Source organism: Phaethon aethereus, assembly GCF_964289735.1.
Source record: "Phaethon aethereus genome assembly, chromosome: 34".
Lineage (NCBI taxonomy): Eukaryota > Metazoa > Chordata > Aves > Phaethontiformes > Phaethontidae > Phaethon > Phaethon aethereus.
In genome coordinates this window covers 242,850-263,892 of record NC_138610.1, presented here as the reverse complement: position 1 = coordinate 263,892, position 21,043 = coordinate 242,850, and the positions used below count along the sequence as shown (strand labels likewise).

At 64.9% G+C, this 21,043-nt stretch overlaps 1 protein-coding gene across 1 annotated transcript; it reads left to right on the top strand.

Annotated features, from left to right (window-relative positions):
* Window positions 1–2,498: 2,498 nt before the first annotated feature.
* On the top strand, window positions 2,499–19,408 carry UBA1 (ubiquitin like modifier activating enzyme 1; the record flags this gene model as incomplete). The annotated part of the gene is made up of 17 exons (XM_082012257.1): window positions 2,499–2,609; window positions 3,646–3,704; window positions 5,097–5,265; window positions 6,457–6,591; window positions 7,631–7,737; window positions 8,891–8,981; window positions 9,079–9,211; window positions 9,866–9,963; window positions 10,597–10,743; window positions 11,752–11,907; window positions 11,988–12,098; window positions 13,078–13,158; window positions 14,316–14,471; window positions 15,243–15,408; window positions 16,749–16,945; window positions 17,911–17,975; window positions 19,065–19,408. The coding sequence occupies 17 exons, from the start codon at window positions 2,499–2,501 to the stop codon at window positions 19,351–19,353; spliced, it is 2,271 nt and encodes a 756-aa protein (XP_081868383.1). The 3' UTR covers window positions 19,354–19,408.
* Between the last annotated feature and the right edge of the window lie 1,635 nt (window positions 19,409–21,043).

Genomic DNA, 21,043 nt, shown 5'->3' with positions numbered 1-21,043 from the left:
AAGACCCTGTAGGGCCCTATAGCCCTCCGAGGCTCCCCATAGCCCGCTATAAGCCCCCCCTGCCCCATACATCCCCGATAGCCCCATATGCCCCCTATACCCCCCACAAGCCCCTACCCCCAGCTCCCCCTAGACCCCTATATGTCCCAATAGCCCCCGAGCCCCCCCCATAGCCACGTGTAGTTCCTTATAGTCCACTATAGGGCCCCATAGCTACCTACATTCCCCATAGGCTCCCACAGGCCACCCACGTCCCCCTATAGGCCCCAACAGGCCCTTACAGCACCCATCAGATCTCTCATGGCCCATTATAGCCCCTCCCATAGGCCTCTATGGCTCTCCGGACCCCCTATAGGTCCCTGTGTCCGCCCATAAGCTCCCTATATGTTTCTAAACCCTCTGTATTGCCGTATAGGCGCCTATCGATCCCCTAGGGGCACCGTATAGGCGCCTATATCCTCTCATAGGCACCTATAGGCTTCCACGGGTCCCTGTGTTGCCTCATAGGCCCGTATCGACCCCCGCAGCCCGCTACGGGCCGCCCATAGGGCCCTATAGCCCCGCTATAGGCCTCGTGTCCCCTCCCGGCCGCCGTCGGGGCCGCGCGCGCCGTGCTGTGTCACGAGGCCACGCCCTCCCCGCGCATGGGGGCGTGGCCGGCCCATCCGGGGCCCCGGCGGGGCGAAGGGGGCGTGGCCAGCCGCAGGGCGCCCCACCCCGATCGGCGCGTCAGTTGCGGCGGGGTGGGGAAGGGAGGAGGAGGCGGGCGGTGGCGGGAGGCGACAACCAATGGGAGCGCGGCGCCGGGAGACGGCGACCAATAGGAGGGGTCGGGAGGCGGGGCGGAGAGCGAGGAGGGAGGGGGCGGTGGAGGGCAGCCGCCGCCGCCGCCATCTTGTCGCGGAGGAGCCGAGCGGAGCGGGCGGGACCCGGCGGCGGGGCCTGGACAGCATCATTGGTGCGGGGGGGCCGGGCCCGGGGGCGGGGGGGGGGCTCGGGGGGGTGGGGACCCCCCGCCGGTTAGTGGGAACCCTCCCCGGTTAGGGGGAACCCCGCCCCGGTTAGTGGGAACCCTCCGCTCTGGGCCTGTGGGGAGGCCGGGGGGGGAGGGGAAGGGAGGGTGTGTGTCCCTTGGGGAACCCTGGTAATGGGAAACTGGCCTCGGTTAATGGGAACTCGCCCCCCTCCCCACCCCCCCCCCCCCCGCGGGACCGCCGGTAGTCGGAAGCCCCTCCCCCGGTAATGGGAACCTGGTCTCGGTAGCAGGAACCCTCGCAGTAATAGGATCCTCCCCATGAGACCCTCGTTAATGGGAACCTTTTTCATTAATGGATCCCTGTTTAGGATCCTCGTTAAAAGGAACTTTTCTTATTGATGGGGACCCCCCCGGATCCTCGTTAAGAGGAACTTCTCTCATTAATGACGACCCCCCCCCCAGACCCTCGTTAAGGGGAACTTATCTTATTAATGGCACCCCCCAGCAGGACCCTCATTAACAGGAACTTTTGTTATTAATGGGGATATTTTCAGAGCCTCGTTAGTAGGAACCCCCCCTCATTAACGGGGCCAGTGGGGAAGTCCCGCCCCCCATTAAGCTGGGGGGGGGGCTGTCTTGGGTGCCCGGTGTCACTTGGGGGGGGTCAGTGTCACCTGGGGTCCCCTGGTGTCACCCTCCATCCCCTGGTGTCCCTTGATGTCACCTCCTGTCCCCCCCAGTATTCCCTGGTGTCCCCCCAGTGTCCCTTGGTGTCACCCTCCATCCCCCGGTGTCACCCGGTGTCCCCCCTGGGGTCCACTGGTATCATCCTCCATCCCCCAGTGTCACCCGGTGTGTTCCCGGTGTCCCTTGGTGTCACCCACTGTCCCCCCTGGGGTCCACTGGTGTCACCCTCCATCCGCTGGTGTCCCTTTCCATCCCTAGTGTCACCCGGTGTCCTCTGGTGTCATTCTCCATCCCCCGGTGTCACCCAGTGTCACCCAGTGTGTCCCCCGGTGTCCCCTGGTGTTACTGTCCATCCCCTGGTGTCCCCCCCAGTGTCCCTTGGTGTCACCCTTCATCCCGTGGTGTCACCCGGTGTCACCCCCAGTGTCCCTTGGTGTCATCCTCCATCCCCCCTGGTGTCCCTTGGTGTCACCCTACATCCCCTGGTGTCACCCCCAGTGTCCCTTGGTGTCACTCTCCATCCCCTGGTGTCACCTGGTGTCCCCCAGCATCACCCTCTCTGTCCCTGGTGCCACCGGCACAACCATGGGCCCTCAGTGCCACCCCGTGCGTCACCCGCTGCCGCCCCACGTCACCCCGGTGTCACCCGCTGTCACCCACTGCCCCTCCTGGTGTCACCGGGTGCCGCTGCGCGTCCCCCGCCGCCGCCCCGTGCGTCACCCACCGCCCTCGGTGTCCCCCGCTGTCGCCCCGCCTTCCCCCCCAGCGTCGCCCTGCGTCCCTCCCGCTGTCCCCCGCCGTGTCCCCCGCTGACCTCTGACCTGTGACCCCGCAGATGTCCAGCTCCCCGCTGTCGAAGAAGCGCCGCGTCTCCGGGTCCGAGCCACTGACGGGCTCCAGCCGCGCCCCCGCCCCCGCCGTCCCCCCCAGCGTCACCCCCACCAACGTGAGTGTCACCCGGCGGTCCCTGTCACCCCCCCCCCCCGGGGTCCCAGTCACCCCTTGAGGGTCCCTGTCACCCCCCCCCCGAGGTCCCTGTCACCCCCCCCCCGGGGTCCCAGTCACCCCCCCCAGGGGTCCCTGTCACCCCCTGAGGGTCCCTATCACCCCGCCCCCCGGGGTCCCAGTCACCCCCCCCAGGTTCCCTGTCACCCCCTGAGGGTCCCTGTCACCCCCCCTCCCCCGGGGTCCCAGTCACACCCCCCCCGGGGTCCCAGTCACCCCCCCCAGGGTCCCTGTCACCCCCCCCCCGGGGTCCCAGTCACCCCTTGAGGGTCCCAGTCACCCCCCCCCCGGGGTCCCTGTCACCCCCCCCCCCAGGGTCCCTGTCACCCCCCCCCCCAGGGTCCCAGTCACCCCCCCAGGGTCCCTGTCACCCCCCCCCCGGGGTCCCAGTCACCCCTTGAGGGTCCCAGTCACCCCCCCCCCGGGGTCCCTGTCACCCCCCCCCCAGGGTCCCTGTCACCCCCCCCCCCGGGGTCCCAGTCACCCCCCCCCAGGGTCCCTGTCACCCCCTGAGGGTCCCTATCACGCCCCCCCCCGGGGTCCCAGTCGCCCCCCCCACCAGGGTCCCTGTCACCCCCTGAGGATCCCTGTCGCCGTCCCTGGGTGTCCCTGTCACCCTCCCTGGGGTTCTCTGTCACCCTCTGGGGGTCCCTGTCACCCCCCAGGGTCCCTGTCACCCCCTGGTCTCGTTGTCCCCTCCCTGATGCTCAGCACCACCCTTGCCAACGGGGGCGTCACCCAGTGTCACCCGCTGTCACCCGCTGTCACCCGGCATCCCTGCGGGTCCTGAGGGGTGACACGTGTCCCCCTCGGTCCTCACTGTCCCCTCCTGAGGCGCCCAGAGGCCCCCCCCGCCCCTGCAATGGGGGTGTCACCCACTGTCACCCGCCTCGTGTCCCACTCCCTGCCCCGCCGCCCCCGCACGGGTGGCGTCCCCGCGCTGAGGTCACCGCGCTGAGATCACCGCGTCGCCGCAGGGCATGGCCAGGAACGGGGGCGAGGCCGAGATCGACGAGGGGCTCTACTCCCGCCAGCTGTGCGTGCCCGGGGGCCCCTATGGACTTGGGGGGACCCTATAGACCTGGGGGGGCCCTATGGACTTGGGGGGGGGCTCTGTAGGGGCTTGGAGGGCTCCCAGGGGTTTGGGGGGGCTCCATAGGTGCTCGGGGGGCGGTTGCTATGGATTTGGGGGCTCCCAAGGGTTTGAGGGGCCGCTATGGACTTGGGTGGGGGACTCCATAGGTGGTCGGGGGGTGTTTGGTATGGATTTGGGGGCTGCAAAGGGGTTGGGGGGGGCCCCTATGGACTTGGGGAGGGGGCTCTCTAGGTGCTTGGGGGGCTCCCAGGGTTTGGGGGGCTCCATAGGTGTTTGGGGGGTGGTTGCTATGGATTTGGGGGCTCCCAAGGGTTTGGGGGGGCCCATATGGACTGGGAGGGGGGCTCTATAGGGGCTTGGCAGGGGGTCGCTATGGATTTGGGGGCTCCCAGGATTTCTGGGTCTCACACAGGGGTTTTGGGGGGCTCCTATGGAATTAGGAGGGACCTAGGGATTTGGGGGGCGTTGTAGGCCTTGGGGGGCTCCCAGGGGTTTGGGGGGGCTCCATAGGTGCTCAGGGGGTATTTGCTGTGGATTTGGGGGCCCCTATGGACTTGGAGTGGGGGGCTCCATAGGTGGTCGGGGGCGGTTGCTATGGATTTGGGGGCTCCCAAGGGTTTGGGGGGCTCTATAGGGGCTTGGCGGGGGGTCACTATGGATTTGGGGGCTCCCAGGATGCCTGGGTCTCATACAGGGGGTTTGGGGGGCTCCTTTGGAATTGGGGGGGCCTATGGACTTGGGCGGGGGTTGTAGGGACTGGGGGGGCTCCATAGGTGCTCGGGGGGCGGTTGCTATGGATTTCGGGGCTCCCAAGGGTTTGGGGGGACCCCTATGGATTTAGGGTGGCCCCTATGGACTTGGGGGGAGCTTTCTATAGGGGCTTGAGAGGTGTTGCTATAGATTTGGGGGCTCCAGGATGCCTGGGACCCACCCACAGGTTTCGGAGGGCCCTTATGGACTTGGGGGGGGTCTCTGTAGGTACTTGGGGGTCTCCCGGGATGCCTGAGTCCCTCCCAGAGGTTTGGAGGGGGGGTGCTCCATAGGCGCTTGGGGGGTCACTAGGGATTTGGGGGGCTCCCAGAATGCCTGGGTCCCTCCCAGGGTGTTGGGGAGGGGTCCTTATGGACTTGGGGGGCTCCCATAGGTTTTGGTGGCCCCTATAGACTTGGGGGGGGTCCTATAGATGCTTTGGAGGGGGGTGTCCCCGGGAGCTCCGTAGGTGGGCTCCTTAGGGATTTGGGGCGCTCCCCGGGGAGCTGGGGGTCCCTATGGATTTGGGGGGGGGTCCGTATGGATTTGGGGGGGCCCCTGACCCCCCCGGCCGCCCCCCAGGTACGTGCTGGGCCACGAGGCGATGAAGCGGATGCAGACGTCGAACGTGCTGGTGTCGGGGCTGCGCGGGCTGGGGGTGGAGGTGGCCAAAAACCTGGTGCTGGGGGGGGTCAAATCCGTCACCCTCCACGACCCCCACCCCGCCGCCTGGTCCGACCTGGCGGCCCAGGTGAGCTAATTACCCCCCCCCGCCTCGTTAGCGCCGCTTGCCCTTAATTATCGCGGGCGCGAAAGGGTTTTCGGGGGGGGGGGGGGTGTTGGCGCGCGGTTCGGGGCGCGCCCGGCGGACCCCCCACCTCCCCGAGGCGATTCGTCGGCTCGTGGAGTCTGAATGAGAGTTAATGACCCCCCTGCGATAATTAATTAATTTCCAATTAATTAATAATCAAATAATTTAATAACAAATACATAATTACTAATAACTGTATAATATTAAGCAATAATTAATTGATTACACACCTAAATAAGGGGCTAAATGAGCTCTTTGGGGGGTAATTAATTAAGCTGGGGTGTCATTAATTAACTTCTGGGGCTAATTAGTCCCTTTAAAGGGTTTATTTGGGGGTGATGGGATTCCCCAGGGGAGCTAAATGCCCCCCCCGGGGTAATTACCCCCCTGGCGTCATTCTCGGGGACGGTACGGGGTAATTAATTAACCTGCGGGGTAATTAGTCGCTGGGGGGGGGTGCCCTGGGCGTTGATTGGGTTTCCCAGGGGAGCTAAATGCCCCCCCCCGGGGCAATTAATTTGCTGGGGGGGGGTAAATAGCCCCCACGTTTGTTTGGTGGGGTGGTTCGGGGTCCCCGATGGGCCTTAAATACCCCCCTGGGGTACGTACCACCCCCCCCAGCCCTTAAATACTCCCTTGGTCCTTAAATACCCCCCTAAGGGGCCTTAAATACCCCCTTAAAGAGTCTAAATACCCCCCCAGTCCTTAAATGCTTTTTAAAGGGGCTTAAATACCCCCCTTGGTCCTTAAATACCCCCCCAAGGAGCCTAAATACCCCCCCGAGCCCTTAAATATCTTCTAAGGGGCTTAAATACGCCCCCCCGAGCGCTTAAATATCTCTTAAGGGGGTTAAATACCCCCCTGAGTCCTTAAATATTCCCTGTGGTCCCTAAATACCCCCCCTGGGGGGCTTAAATACTGCTCTAAAGGGGCTAAATACCCCCCCGGTCCATAAATACCCCCCCAAGCCCTTAAATACCCCCCTAAGGAGCCTAAATTCCCCCCCCGACCTTAAATACTCACTTTGCTTCCCTACACCCCCCCCCCCCAGATTCGCGGGGTGCTGGGGGGTGTTGTGGGGTGCGGGGTTCCCCTCTGACCCCCCCTTTTTTGTGTGTGTGTCCCCCCAAGTTCTACCTGCGGGAGGAGGACGTGGGGCAGAACCGGGCGGAGGCGACGCTGCCGCGATTAGCCGAGCTCAACGCCTACGTGGCCGTCACCAGCACCCGCCAACCCCTCAGCCAGGACCTGCTCGCGCCCTTCCAGGTACACCCGCGGCCGCCTGTACCCACCCCCCGCGGCTGCCTGTCCCCCCCTGCGGCTGCCTGTCCCCTCTACAGCCGTCTGTGCCCCCTTTTCTTCCCCGAAATCAACTCCGGGGCCATTTATTTGGCCGTCCGATTGTTCTTCACGGGGCCGACTGTAACCTCTGCAGCCGGTTGTACCCCCAGAAGCCGCCTGTACCCCCCTTCCCGGGGACGGTTGTGTTTCCTGGGGCAGCAGCGGCCTCCCCACAACCGTTTGTCCGTGTGTCCGGCTGTACTCCCGTAGACTGGCTGTAATTTGGTGGCTGACTGTACCCCCAACAGCCGCCTGTACCCCTCCCTGGGGATGATTGTGCCACCAGCACGGCACTGGCCACCCCCTAACCATCCCTGGGGCTGGTTTTGTCTGCGTCCCGCTGTTGTCTGGCTGGTTGTGTGTCCGGCTGTACGTCTCCATGGCTGCTCATGTCTCTGTGGCCGACTGTACCCACACGGCACCCTCTGTACCCCCTGTTTTCTGGGTCTGAGTGTCTTCTGTGCCTTTCTGCGTCCGTCTGTGCGTCCAGTTGTGCGTCTGCCTGTACCTCTCTGTAGTTCCTGGTGTCTCCGTGGCCGCCTGTACCCGCTCAGGACCCCCTTTTCCCACTCAGGACCTCCTGTACCACCCCGTTTCTGCATCTGATTGTCACCACGTGCCTTTACCCATCTGTCTGTCCGTCTGGTTGTGTATCCGACTGTACCTTTACATGGCACCTCGTGTCTCCGTGGCCGCCTGTACCCCCCAGCACCCACTGTACCCCCTAATTTCTGGGTCTGAGGGTCTCCCGTGCCGTTCGGTCTCCCTCTGTCCGTCCGGTTGTGCGTCCGCCTGTAGCTCTCGGCGGCTCCTTGTCCCTCGGTGGCCGCCTGTACCCCTCAAATCCTTCCCCCAAGCCTCCACGCGGGGGTCGCTCGCCTGCCACCGCCTCCCGTCTGTCCGTCCCGCGTCCGTCCGCCTGTCCCTGCTCCGGGTGACAGCCGGCCGGTGGTGGTTTCTATAGGTGGTGGTGTTGACCAATTCGTCGTTGGAGGAACAGCTCTGGGTCGGGGACTTCTGCCACAGCCACGGCATCAAGCTGGTGGTGGCTGACACCCGCGGGCTTTTCGGGTGAGCCGGACGCCTGTGTCCCTTCTATAGGGTCTCCCGGGCACCCGGGTCCTTTCTATAGGGTCTGCTGCATGCATGCAGGCCTTCTGTGGGATGCTCTGGGCGTCTGGGTCTCTTCTATAGGGTGTCTTGGGCACCTGGGTCCCTTCTATAGGGTGTCCTGGGTGCCTGGGTCCTTTACAAGGGCATGTGCCAGATGCCTGGGTCCCATCTATAGGGTGTCTTGGGCACCTGGGTCCCTTCTATAGGGTGTCCTGGGTGCCTGGGTCCTTTACAAGGGCATGTGCCAGATGCCTGGGTCCCATCTATAGGGTGTCTTGGGCACCTGGGTCCCTTCTATAGGGTGTCCTGGGTGCCTGGGTCCTTTACAAGGGCATGTGCCAGATGCCTGGGTCCCATCTATAGGGTGTCCCAGGCACCTGGGTCCCTTCTATAGGGTCTCCCGCATGCTTGCATGCCTTTGGTAGGATGCTGTGGGCATCTGGGTCTTTTCTATAGGGTCTACCGCATGCCTGCATGCTTTCTGTAGGATAATCTGGGTACGTGGGTTCCTTTTATAGGGTGTTGTAGATGTCTGACTCATTTCTATAGGGGGTTCTGGATGCCCGCGTCCTTTATAAGGGGGTGTCGTGCATGCCTGGGTCTGTTCTATAACGCGTCCCAGACTTCTGGGTCCCTTCTATAGGGTGTCCCCGATGCCTGTAGGCTTTCTATAGGCTGTCAGAGATGCCTAGGTTCTTTGTATAGGGTGTTGTATATGTATGTTTGGGTTCTTTTTGTACGATGTGTTATATGCTGCTGTGCTTTCTATAGGGTGTTTTGTGTATGTTGGTGTTTTTATAAGATGTTTTAGATTATTGGGTCTTTTATATAGAATGATTTGGGTGTCTGTATATTTTCTATAAGCTGTTTTAGACTCCTGGAGTCCTTCTATAAGATCTTCTAGATCTCGGGGTGCTTTCTATAGGGTGTCCCGGATGCCTGGGTCCTTTTTATAGGGTGTCCCAGATGCCTGGATGCTTTCTATAGGGTGTCTCGGATGCGTGCGTTCATTCTATAGGGTGTCCCGGATGCCGGGGTCCCTTCCATAGGGTCTGCCAGGCGCCGGGGTCCCCCCCCTGACCCCCCCCCGACCCCCCCCCCCCCATTTTAGGCAGCTTTTCTGCGACTTCGGGGATGACATGGTGGTGACGGACGCCAACGGGGAGCAGCCGCTCAGCGCCATGGTTTCCATGGTGACCAAGGTACCGCCGCACTCCGGGGGGGGCGGCGGGCGTCACCCGGCCACCCTCGACGCCCCCCCCGCTACCGCGCGTCCTTCTCCCCCCCCTCCCCACCCAGGGGTGCCCGGGGGAGGTGACGTGCCTGGACGAGGCGCGGCACGGCTTCGAGACGGGCGACTTCGTCACCTTCGCCGAGGTGGAGGGGATGGAGGAGCTGAACGGCTGCGGCCCCCTCGAGATCCGCGTCCTCGGTGAGCCCGCCCCCGCCCCTATAGGGGCTCCCGCGTGGCCGCCCGCCCCTATAGGGTGCCCGGGGGGCTTTCCGTAGGGTGCCCTGGGTGCCTGCTGGGGGAGGTTCCCCATGGCTGGGTGCCTTCTGTAGGGTGCCTGGGACGCCTGGGTGCGTCTATAGGGTACCCTAGGCAGCAGGGGACTTCTATAGGGTGCCCGGGGCCCCTGGGTGCCTCTATAGGGGTTCCTGAGGGTCTTCCATAGGGTGCGCTGGGTGCCTGCTGGGAGAGGTTCCTGATGGCTGGGTGCCTTCTGTAGGGTGCCCTGGGCACGTGGAGGCCTCTGTAGGGGCTCCTGGACAGCTGGGGGCCTTCCATAGGATGCCCTGGTTGCTTCTATAGGGGCTCCTGGACAGCTGGGGGCTTTCTATGGGGTGCCCTGGGTGCCTCTATAGGGGTTCCTGCACAGCTGAGGGTCTTCCATAGGGTGTACTGGGTGCCTGCTGGGGGAGGTTCCGGATGCCTGGCTGCTTTCTGTAGGGTGCCCGGGATGCCTGGGTCCCTTCTATAGGGTCCCCCCCGCCTGGGTCCCTTCTAGGGGGTCTCCCCAGCCGCCGGGGTCCCCGTGGGGTCCCCCGGGGGTCGGGGTCCCTCGGTGACAGCCCCTCCCCCCAGGGCCCTACACCTTCAGCATCGGGGACACCAGTGGGTTCGGGGACTATGTGAGGGGGGGGATCGTCACCCAGGTCAAGATGCCCAAGCACATCCGCTTCGTGAGTGGCACTGGGAGGCACTGGGAGGGGACTGGGAGGGAGCGAGCGGTGCCGGTGGGGACTGGAGACAGGTTGGGAGGGGACTGGGGGTTGCTGGGAGGGACTGGGGGCAGACTGGGGGGAGCTGGGAGGGGAGTGGGGGGACTGGGGGTGGATTAGGAGGCACTGGGAGGGACTGGAGACAGGTTGGGGGGCACTGGGTGGGATTAGGGGCAGACTGGGGAGCACTGGGAGGCACTAGGGGTGGGTTAGGAGGGACTGGGGGGCACTGGGAGGCTCTAGGGGTGCATTAGGAGGGACTGGGGGGCACTGGGAGGGACTGGGGACAAACTGGGGAGCACTGGGAGGCACTAGGGGTGGGTTAGGAGGAACTGGGGGGCACTGGGAGGTGGTTATGGGGTACTGGCACAAGACTGGGAAGTGCTGGGACGTTATTGGGAGGCACTGGGAGATACTTGGGGGGGACTGGGAGGTGTTTGGGAGGGACCTGGGGGGCACTGGGAGAGTGCTGCCAGATACTGGGGAGCACTGGGAGGTACTGGGGGGTGTCAGGAGGTCATTGGGGGGCGCTGGGAGGGAACTGGGGGGCACTGGGAGGCACTGGGTGCTCACCCGTCCCCGCTCCGTCCCCAGAAGCGGCTGCGGGAGGCGCTGGTGGAGCCGGAGCTGATGATCACCGACTTCGGGAAGGCCGAGAGACCCCCCATCATGCACTGGGGCTGGCAGGCCCTGCACCGCTTCATACGCCAACATGGCCGCCCGCCTCGGCCACGCCACCAGGTGGGGACGTCGGCGACCTTGGGGACATCGGGGACCTGGGGGACACGGAAGCCACCAAGTCCTGTGCCAACATGGCCGCCCACCACGGCCCCAGCCCTCTTTGGGGACCTTGGGGACATGGAGGCCACCAGGTCCTGCGCCAACATGGCCGCCCACCGTGGCCCCAGCCCTCTTTGGGGACCTTGGGGACACAGTGGCCACCAGGTCCTGCGCAAACATGGCCGCCCACCATGGCCCCAGCCCTGTTTGGGGACCTCGAGGTGTTGGGGACCTTGGGGACACGGAAGCCACCAGGTCCTGCGCCAGCATGGCCCCCCACCATCCCCCAGCCCTCTTTGGGGACCTTGGGGACACGGAGGCCACCAGGTCCTGCGCCAACATGGCCGCCCACCATGGCCCCAGCCCTCTTTGGGGACCTTGGGGACACGGAGGCCACCAGGTCCTGTGCCAACATGGCCGCCCACTATGGCCCCAGCCCTCTTTGGGGACCTTGGGGACACGGAGGCCACCAGGTTCTCCACCAACATGGCCGCCCACCGTGGCCCCAGCCCTCTTTGGGGACCTTGGGGACACAGTGGCCACCAGGTCCTGTGCCAACATGGCCGCCCACCATGGCCCCAGCCCTGTTTGGGGACCTCGAGGTGTTGGGGACCTTGGGGACACGGAGGCCACCAGGTCCTGCGCCAACATGGCCCCCCACCATCCCCCAGCCCTCTTTGGGGACCTTGGGGACATGGAGGCCACCAGGTCCTGCGCCAACATGGCCGCCCACCATGGCCCCAGCCCTCTTTGGGGACCTCAAGGTGTTGGGGACCTTAGGGACACAGAGGCCACCAGGTTCTCCACCAACATGGCCACCCACTGTGGCCCCAGCCCTCTTTGGTGACCTTGGGGACACGGAGGCCACCCGGTCCCACCCCAACATGGCCGCCCACCGCGGCACGGCCGCCGTTGGGCGCCCCGGCAGCCGCCAGGGGCGTCCCCAGCGTCGCGCCTCCGCGTCCCCAGGGCGACGCGGCCGAGGTGGTGGCCTTGACCCGAGAGGTGGCGCCGGGAGCGGAGCTGGACGAGGAGCTGCTGCGGGAACTGGCCTTCCAGGCCACCGGCGACCTGGCACCCGTCGACGCCTTCATCGGGGGCTTGGCGGCCCAGGAGGTCATGAAGGTACCGGCCCCCTCGGGTGCCCCCGCGGCCCTCGGGTGCCCCCGTGGGCGTTGGGTGGCCTAACGCGACCTGTGGCGCAGGCGGTGTCGGGGAAGTTCACGCCCATCACCCAGTGGCTCTACTTCGACGCCTTGGAGTGTCTCCCCGAGGAGAACAAGGAGACGGTGCTGACGGAGGAGCAGTGTCGCCCGGTGAGCACCCAGGGGTGGGCGGCACCCATGGGGGGTGTCTGCTCTGGGGGGGGAGGGGGTGGTCGGGGGACGTCTACTGGAGAACGCCCTTGAGTCGGGCGTGTTCTCGACATCGCTCGTGGTTGGCCGCCTTCTTGGGGTCACCCATGGGTGGGCGTCTCCTCGGGGTGGGCTTTTCTTCTAGGGCACCCATGGGTGGGCATCTTCTTGAGGACACCCATGGGTGGGCATCTCCTTGGGGTGGGTGTTGGCCACCGGGCACCCATGGGTGGGCATCTTCTTGAGGACACCCATGGGTGGGCATCTCCTTGAGGTGGGCTTTGGCCAAGCAACAACCATGGGTGGGCATCTCCTTGGCATGGGTGTTGGCCATCGAGCACCCATGGATGGGCTTCTTGGGGTGGGTGTTGGCTACAGAGCACCCATGGGTGGGCATCTTCTCGAGGACACCCATGGGTGGGCATCTCCTTGGGGTGGGTGTTGGCCACCGGGCACCCATGGGTGGGCATCTTCTTGAGGACACCCATGGGTGGGCATCTCCTATGGGTGGGTGTTGGCCAAGCAACAACCATGGGTGGGCATCTCCTTGTGGTGGCTGTTGGCCACCGGGCACCCACAGGTGGGCATCTCCTTGGGGTGGGTGTTGGCCACAGAGCACCCATGGGTGGGCATCTTCTTGAGGTGGGCTTTGGCCAAGCAACAACCATGGGTGGGCATCTCCTTGGCATGGGTGTTGGCCATCGGGCACCCATGGATGGGCTTCTTGGGGTGGGTGTTGGCTACAGAGCACCCATGGGTGGGCATCTTCTTGAGGACACCCATGGATGGGCATCTCCTTGGGATGGGTGTTGGCCAAGCAACAACCATGGGTGGGCATCTCCTTGGGGTGGGTGTTGGCCAGTGGCCACCCATGTGTGGGCGTCTTCTGGAGGACGCCCGTGGGTGGGCGTGGCCCGGTGACGCGCCGCCTCGTCCGCAGCGCAACAGCCGCTACGACGGGCAGATCGCGGTGTTCGGGGCGGAGCTGCAGGCCAAGTTGGGCGCCCAGAAGTACTTCGTGGTCAGTGTCCCCACATGTCCCCTCCCCGTCCCTCCCTGTCCCCAAGGGTCTTCATGGGTCCCCAAGTGTCCCCTCCCTGTCCCCAAGGGTCTTCATGGGTCCCCAAGTGTCCCCTCCCTGTCTCCAAGTGCCCCATGGATCCTCCAAGTGTCCCCTCCCATGTCCCCAAGTGTCCCCTCCCATGTCCCCAAGTGTCCCACGTGTCCCCTCCCATGTCCCCAAGTGTCCCCTCCCCGTCCCCAAGTGTCCCCTCCCATGTTCCCAAGTGTCCCCTCCCTGTCCCCAAGTGTCTTCATGGGTCCTCCAAGTGTCCCCATGGGTGATCCAAGTGTCCCCACTTGTCCCCCCAATGTCCCCGAGTGTCCCCATGGGTTATCCAAGTGTCCCCGGGGGTGATCCAAGTGTCCCCACGTGTCCCCCTGATGTTCCCGCGCATCCCCAGACTGTCCCTGAGTGTCCCCGGGGGCCATCCAAGTGTCCCCCCATGTCCCCGCGTGTCCCCGTGGGTGATCTGAGTGTCCCCGCGTGTCCCCCCGATGTCCCCGCGCATCCCCAGACCGTCCCTGAGTGTCCCCGGGGGCCATCCAAGTGTCCCCGCAGGTCCTACCGCTGTCCCCCCATGTCCCCGTGGGTCCCCCCGATGTCCCCCCGTGTCCCTGCGTGTCCCCGTGGGCGATCCAAGTGTCCCCCCGATGTCCCCCCGTGTCCCCGTGTGTCCCCCCCAATGTCCCCCCGTGTCCCCGCGTGTCCCCGTGGGCGATCCAAGTGTCCCCCTGATGTCCCCCTGATGTCCCCCTGTGTCCCCGTGTGTCCCCCCAATGTCCCCCCGTGTCCCCGCGTGTCCCAGTGGGTGACCCAAGTGTCCCCCTGATGTCCCCCCGATGTCTTCGCGTGTCCCCGTGGGCCATCCAAGTGTCCCTGCGCTGTCCCCCCGTGTCCCCGTGGGTGACCCAAGTGTCCCCGCGATGTCCCCCCGTGTCCCCGTGGGCGATCCAAGCGTCCCCGCACGTCCCCATGGGCCATCCAAGCGTCCCCCCGATGTCCCCGCGCGTCCCCGCTGGCGGCTCCGAGGGTCCCCGTTCCTCCTCCCCCCCCCCATCCGGAGCCGCCCGGGGCCGCGTCGCCCAGCGCGTCGCCCAGCGCGTCGCCGCGCGCAGGTGGGGGCGGGGGCCATCGGCTGCGAGCTGCTGAAGAACTTCGCCATGGTGGGCCTGGGCTGCGGCCCCGAGGGCTGCGTCACCGTCACCGACATGGACACCATCGAGAAGTCCAACCTCAACCGCCAGTTCCTCTTCCGGCCCTGGGACGTCACGGTGAGGGGGCGGGGCTAAAGGGGGAGGAGCTTATGGGGGGAGTGGGTGGAGCCTCGATGGGGCGGGGGGGCTACGGGGCGGGAAGCGCCGTCAAGATGGCCGACGTCGAGGCGAGCGCGGGGGGTCGGATGTGTTGCCGGCAGCGGGAGGGGCCTGAGCGGGTGTGGCTAAAGGGGGAGGAGCCTGTGGGGTTGAGTGGGTGGAGCTTCGAGGGGCGGGGCTTCAAGGGGTGGAGTCTCCGGGGCGAAAACTGCTGTAGGGTTGGCCGACGCAGAGTTGGCGGCCGCCGGTGGTCACGTGGTCTCGGGGTGGGAGGGGCCTAAAGCTGAAGGGGGAGGAGTCTGCGGGGGTGGAGGGTGAGTGGGCGGAGCCGGGGCGGGGCAGGGTCTCAGGGGGCGGAGTTTATGGGGTGGGAACTGTCGTCAAGACGCTGCCGGCGGGTTGGCCAACGTCAAGGCTCCGGTTGCCTCGAGGCTTTCTTGGATTGGGAGAGGCGCGGAGGGGTGGGACTTCAGCGGGTGGGTCCAAAAGGGGCGGGGCTTCAGGGGAGGAGCCTATGGGGTAGAGGACGAGTGGGCGGAGTCCGGAGGGTGGAGTCTGTGGAGGCCAACGACCCGTCGAGACGTCATCGTCGAGTCGGCCAACGTCAACGGTCTGGTCGCCTCGACGTTTCGGCGGTGCGGGAGAGGCGCGAAGGGGCGGGGCGTACGAGGGCGGGGCCGCGATGGGCGGGGCTTACGGCACGTGGCTCCTCCCCCCCCCCCCCCCCAGAAACTGAAGTCGGAGCGGGCGGCGGCGGCGGTGCGGGAGATGAACCCGGCGCTGCGCGTCAGCAGCCGCCCCGACCGCGTCGGCCCCGACACCGAGCGCGTCTACGACGACGACTTCTTCGAGGCCCTGGATGGCGTCGCCAACGCCCTGGACAACGTGGACGCCCGTGAGCGCCCGGGGGGTCCTCGGGGTGCTATAGGGTGCTATAGGGCGCTGTAGGGCGTCGTTTTGGGTGTTCGGGGCGGGGGGGGGAAGCTATAGGGAGTCTTCGCGGTGCTTGGGGGGGGGGGAGTTCCTTGGGGTGTCATAGGGTGTCGTTTGGGTTGTGTGGGGGTCTTCAGAGGGGTGTGGGATGGTCTATGGGGTGCTGTAGGGTGTCGTTTGGGTGCTATAGGGGTGCTATGGGGGGTGTTTGGGGGGGCGTTGGGTGTCTTCAGGGTGCTGGGGAGTGGTCCTTGGGGTGCTATAGGGCATCGTTTGGGTGCTCCAGGGGGGTTGGGGGGGGCTATAGAGGGTCTTCAGGGGGGTGTGGGGTGCCATAGGGGATTTCTGGGTGCTCTGGGGGGTCCTTGGGGTGCTGGGGAGAGTCTTTGGAGTGGTATAGGGGTGCTATAGGGACCTCTACGGGTGCTATAGGGACGTTGTAGGGACCCGTGGGCGTCCTCCAGGGCCCCCGAGGTGCTCTAGGGACCCCTGGGGTTCTATAGGGATGCCGTGAGTACCCCCAAAAATGCTATAGGGACTCTTGAGCACTGCTATAGGTATGCCTAGCGGTGCTGTGGGTGTGCTATAGGAACCCCAGGAATACTATGGGTGCTTTAGGGCTGCTGTAGGGATGCTGTAGGTCCCCCCCGAAATGCTATACGTACCCACAGGAATGCTATAGGGACCCCCATAATGCCGTAGGTGCTTTCAGGGGTGCTATAGAGATGTTGTAGTTCCCCCCTGAAATGCTATATGTACCCACAGCAACGCTATAGGGACCCTCGGAATGCTGGAGGTGCTTCCAGGGGTGCTATAGGGATGTTGTAGGTATCCCCCCGAAATGCTATACGTACCCACAGAAACGCCATAGGGACCCATGGGTGTGCTACAGGGACCCTCGGAATGCTGTAGGTGCTTTCAGGAGTGCTATAGGGATGTTGTAGGTCCCCCCAGGAATGCTATACATACCCACAGGAACACTATAGGGAGCTTGGCTGTGCTATAGGGACCCCCGGAATGCCGTGGGTGTTTTCAGGAGTGCTATAGGGATGCTGCAAGTAAGCTTAGAAATCCTATATGTACCCCCAGGAATGCTACAGAGACTCTCAGTTGTGCTATAGGAACCCCCAGAAACGCTATAGGGGACCCCCAGAAACGCTATAGGGACCCCCGGGGCTTCTCTAGGCACCTCAGAGCGCCCCAAACCCCCCCTCCAGGGCTCCCCCCTGGCCTCCGCCCCCCCCATAGGCCTCCGTACTCCCACCCGCCTAACCCCTAACCGCCGGGCCCGTCGCCTTTAAGGGCTCTATATGGACCGGCGCTGCGTTTACTACCGGAAGCCGCTGCTGGAGTCGGGAACGCTGGGGACGAAGGGGAACGTGCAGGTGGTGATCCCCTTCCTCAGCGAGTCCTATAGCTCCAGCCAGGACCCCCCCGAGAAGGCCATCCCCATCTGCACCCTCAAGAACTTCCCCAACGCCATCGAGCACACCCTCCAGGTAACCCTATAGCGGCCGCGTGCCCCCCTCCTATAGGGGACGGCTGCCCGGGGCCCTCCGGCGGGCTCGCCCCGTGCTGTGGCTTCCTTCGGCAAGCGGTCTGGGCTTCCCCCGGCGGGGTGCTTTAAGGGCCTGGGCGCCTTCTATAGGGTGCCCCGGATGCCTGCGCCCCTTCTATAGGGTGCCCCGGATGCCTGGGCCCCTTCTGTAGGGTGCCCCGGACTCCTGGGCTCCTTCTATAGGTTCTCTTGGGTGTTTGGGTTCCTTTTATAGGGTGTTTCTATGGGGTGTTTTAGGTGGCTGGGTTGCTTGGGTCCCTTCTATAGGGTCTCCTGGATGCCTCAGTCCCTTCCATAGGGTTTCCTGGATGCCTGAGTCCCTTCTATAGGGTGCACTGGATGCCTGGGCCCCTTCTATACCTTCTCCTGGATGTTTGGGTTCCTTTTATAGGGTGTTTCTATGGGGTGTTTTAGGTGGCTGGGTTGCTTGGGTCCCTTCTATAGGGTCTCCTGGATGCCTCAGTCCCTTCCATAGGGTTTCCTGGATGCCTGAGTCCCTTCTATAGGGTGCACTGGATGCCTGGGCCCCTTCTATACCTTCTCCTGGATGTTTGGGTTCCTTTTATAGGGTGTTTCTGTGGGGTCTTTTAGGTGGCTTGGATGCTTGGGTCCCTTCTATAGGGTGTCCCAGATGCCTGGGTCCCTTCTATAGGGCGCCCCGGACTCCTGCGCCACTTCTATAGAGTGCCCTGGATGCCTGGGCCCCTTCTATAGGTTCTCCTGGGTGTTTGGGTTTCCCTTATAGGGTGTTTCTATAGGGTGTTTTAGGTGGCTGGGTTGCTTGGGTTCCTTCTATAGGGTCTCCCAGATGCCCGGGTCCCTTCTATAGGGTCTCCTGCCCGTCTGGGTCCCCCGTGGGGGTGTCCTGGAGGCTGGGGTCCCCCCCTGACAGCCCCTCCTCCGCAGTGGGCGCGTGACGAGTTCGAGGGTCTCTTCAAGCAGCCGGCGGAGAACGTCAACCAGTACCTGACGTGGGTGTCGGGGGGGGCCGGGGGGCACCCACCACCCCCGCCGCGTGGCACCCGCCCTGCCTGCCACCCCTGTAGCCCCCTGCGTGGCACCCCCCCGTGGCACCCCTAGAGCTTTTTGTATGGCACCCATATAACCCCCGGGGCGTGGCGGCCGCTCTGCGTGGCGCCCCTATAGCCCCCGGCATGGCACCCATATAGCCCCCTTGCATGGCACCCATATAGCCCCCGGCATCGTGCCCCTATAGCCCCCAGTATTGCGCCCCTATAGCCCCCAGTATTGCGCCCCTATAGCCCCCTTGCATGGCACCCGTATAGCCCCCTTGCATGGCACCCATATAGCCCCCGGCATGGCGTCCCTATAGCCCCTGGCATCGCGCCCCTATAGCATGGCACCCCTATAGCCCCCGGCATGGCACCCATATACCCCCCTGTATGGCACCCATACGACTCCCTGTGTGGCACGCAACCTGCCTGGCACCCATATACCCCCCTGTATGGCACCCATACGACTCCCTGTGTGGCACCCACCTTGCCTGGCACCCATGTACCACCCTGCCTGGCACCCATATACCCCCCTGCATGGCATCCATATGACTCCCTGTGTGGCACCCACTCTGCCTGGCACCCATATGCCCCCCTGCATGGCACCCATACGACTCCCTGTGTGGCACCCACCTTGCCTGGCACCCATGTACCACCCTGCCTGGCACCCATATACCCCCCTGCATGGCATCCATATGACTCCCTGTGTGGCACCCACTCTGCCTGGCACCCATATACCCCCCTGCATGGCACCCATACGACTCCCTGCCTGGCACCCACCCTGCCTGGCACCCATACACCCCCCTGCATGGCACCCATATACCCCCCTGTATGGCACCCACCCTGCCTGGCACCCATGTGCCACCCTGCCTGGCACCCATATACCCCCCTGCATGGCACCCATACGCCTCCCTGTGTGGCACCCACCCTGCCTGGCACCCATATACCCCCCTGCCTGGCACCCATACGACCCCGTGCCTGGCACCCACCCTGTACGGCACCCATCCCGTGTCCCCCCCGCCCCCTCACCCTCTCGCCCTCCCGCAGGGACCCGCGCTTCGTGGAGCGCACCCTGCGCCTGGCGGGCACCCAGCCGCTGGAGGTGCTGGAGGCGGTGCAGCGCAGCCTGGTGGGCGAGCGCCCGCGGGCCTGGCCCGACTGCGTGGCCTGGGCGTGTCGGCACTGGCACCGCCAGTACAGCAACAACATCCGGCAGCTGCTGCACAACTTCCCGCCCGGCCAGGTGGGTGCTCGGCCGCGGGGGGGCCCGGGTGCCAGCGGGGCCCGGGGTGCCAGTGGGCCCCGGGGGGGGGCGGGAGGGGATCGGGCCCCCTAGGGGGGATCGGGCCCCATAGGGTGCCATTGGGCCCTTTGGGTGGGTGGGGGTTGGATCGGGCCCCACAGGGGGGATCGGGCCCCATAGGGTGCCATTGGGCCCTTTGGGTGGGTGGGGGTTGGATCGGGCCCCACAGGGGGGATCGGGCCCCATTGGATGCCATTGGGCCCTTTGGGTGGGCAGGAGGTGGATCGGGCCCCATAGGGTGCCATTGGGTCCTTTGGGTGGGCAGGAGGTGGATCAGGCCCCATAAGGTGTCATTGGGCCCTTTGGGTGGGTAGGAGGTGGATCGGGTCCCGTTGGGTGCATCGGGCCCTTTGGGTGGGTGGGGGGTGGATCGGGCCCCACAGGGGGGATTGGGCCCCGTAGGGTGCCATTGGGCCCTTTGGGTGCGTAGGAGGTGGATCGGGCCCCGTTGGGTGCCATCGGGCCCTTTGGGTGGGTGGGAGGTGGATCGGGCCCCGTTGGGTGCCATCGGGCCCTTTGGGTGCGTAGGAGGTGGATCGGGCCCCGTTGGGTGCCATCGGGCCCTTTGGGTGGGTGGGAGGTGGATCGGGCCCCGTTGGGTGCCATCGGGCCCTTTGGGTGCGTAGGAGGTGGATCGGGCCCCGTTGGGTGCCATCGGGCCCTTTGGGTGGGTGGGAGGTGGATCGGGCCCCGTTGGGTGCCATCGGGCCCTTTGGGTGGGTAGGAGGTGGATCGGGCCCCGTTGGGTGCCATTGGGTCCTTTGGGTGGGCAGGAGGTGGATCGGGCCCCATAGGGTGCCATTGGGTCCTTTGGGTGGGCAGGAGGTGGATCAGGCCCCATAAGGTGTCATTGGGCCCTTTGGGTGGGTAGGAGGTGGATCGGGTCCCGTTGGGTGCATCGGGCCCTTTGGGTGGGTGAGGGGTGGATCGGGCCCCACAGGGGGGATTGGGCCCCGTAGGGTGCCATTGAGCCCTTTGGGTGGGTAGGAGGTGGATTGGGCCCCGTTGGGTGCCATTGGGTCCTTTGGGTGGGTGGGGGGTCGATCGGGCCCCACAGGGGGGATTGGGCCCCGTAGGGTGCCATTGGGCCCTTTGGGTGCGTAGGAGGTGGATCGGGCCCCGTTGGGTGCCATTGGGTCCTTTGGATGGGTGGGGGGTGGATCGGGCCCCACAGGGGGGATTGGGCCCCGTTGGGTGCCATCGGGCCCTTTGGGTGGGTGGGAGGTGGATCGGGCCCCGTTGGGTGCCATCGGGCCCTTTGGGTGGGTAGGAGGTGGATCGGGCCCCGTTGGGTGCCATCGGGCCCTTTGGGTGGGTGGGAGGTGGATCGGGCCCCGTTGGGTGCCATTGGGTCCTTTGGGTGGGTGGGAGGTGGATCGGGCCCCGTAGGGTGCCATCAGGCCTTGTAGGGTGGATCGGGCCCTTTGGGTGGGTGGGGGGTGGATCGGGCCCCGTTGGGTGCATCGGGCCCCGGGTGGGGGGTAACAGCCCCCTCAGCGACACCAGGTCAACCCCGTTACCCTAATTACCCCTAATTACCCCCCTAGGCCCCTTAATTACCTCTAATTGCCCCTTAATAACCCCGCCCACCCCTTTAATTACCTCATTCACCCCTCCCTCTGCATTAATTACCGCATTAACCCTTAATTATCTCCCTAATTGCCCCCATTAACCACTTTTTGGCCCCTAATTGCCCAATTAATTACCCCATTAATTGCCCAAT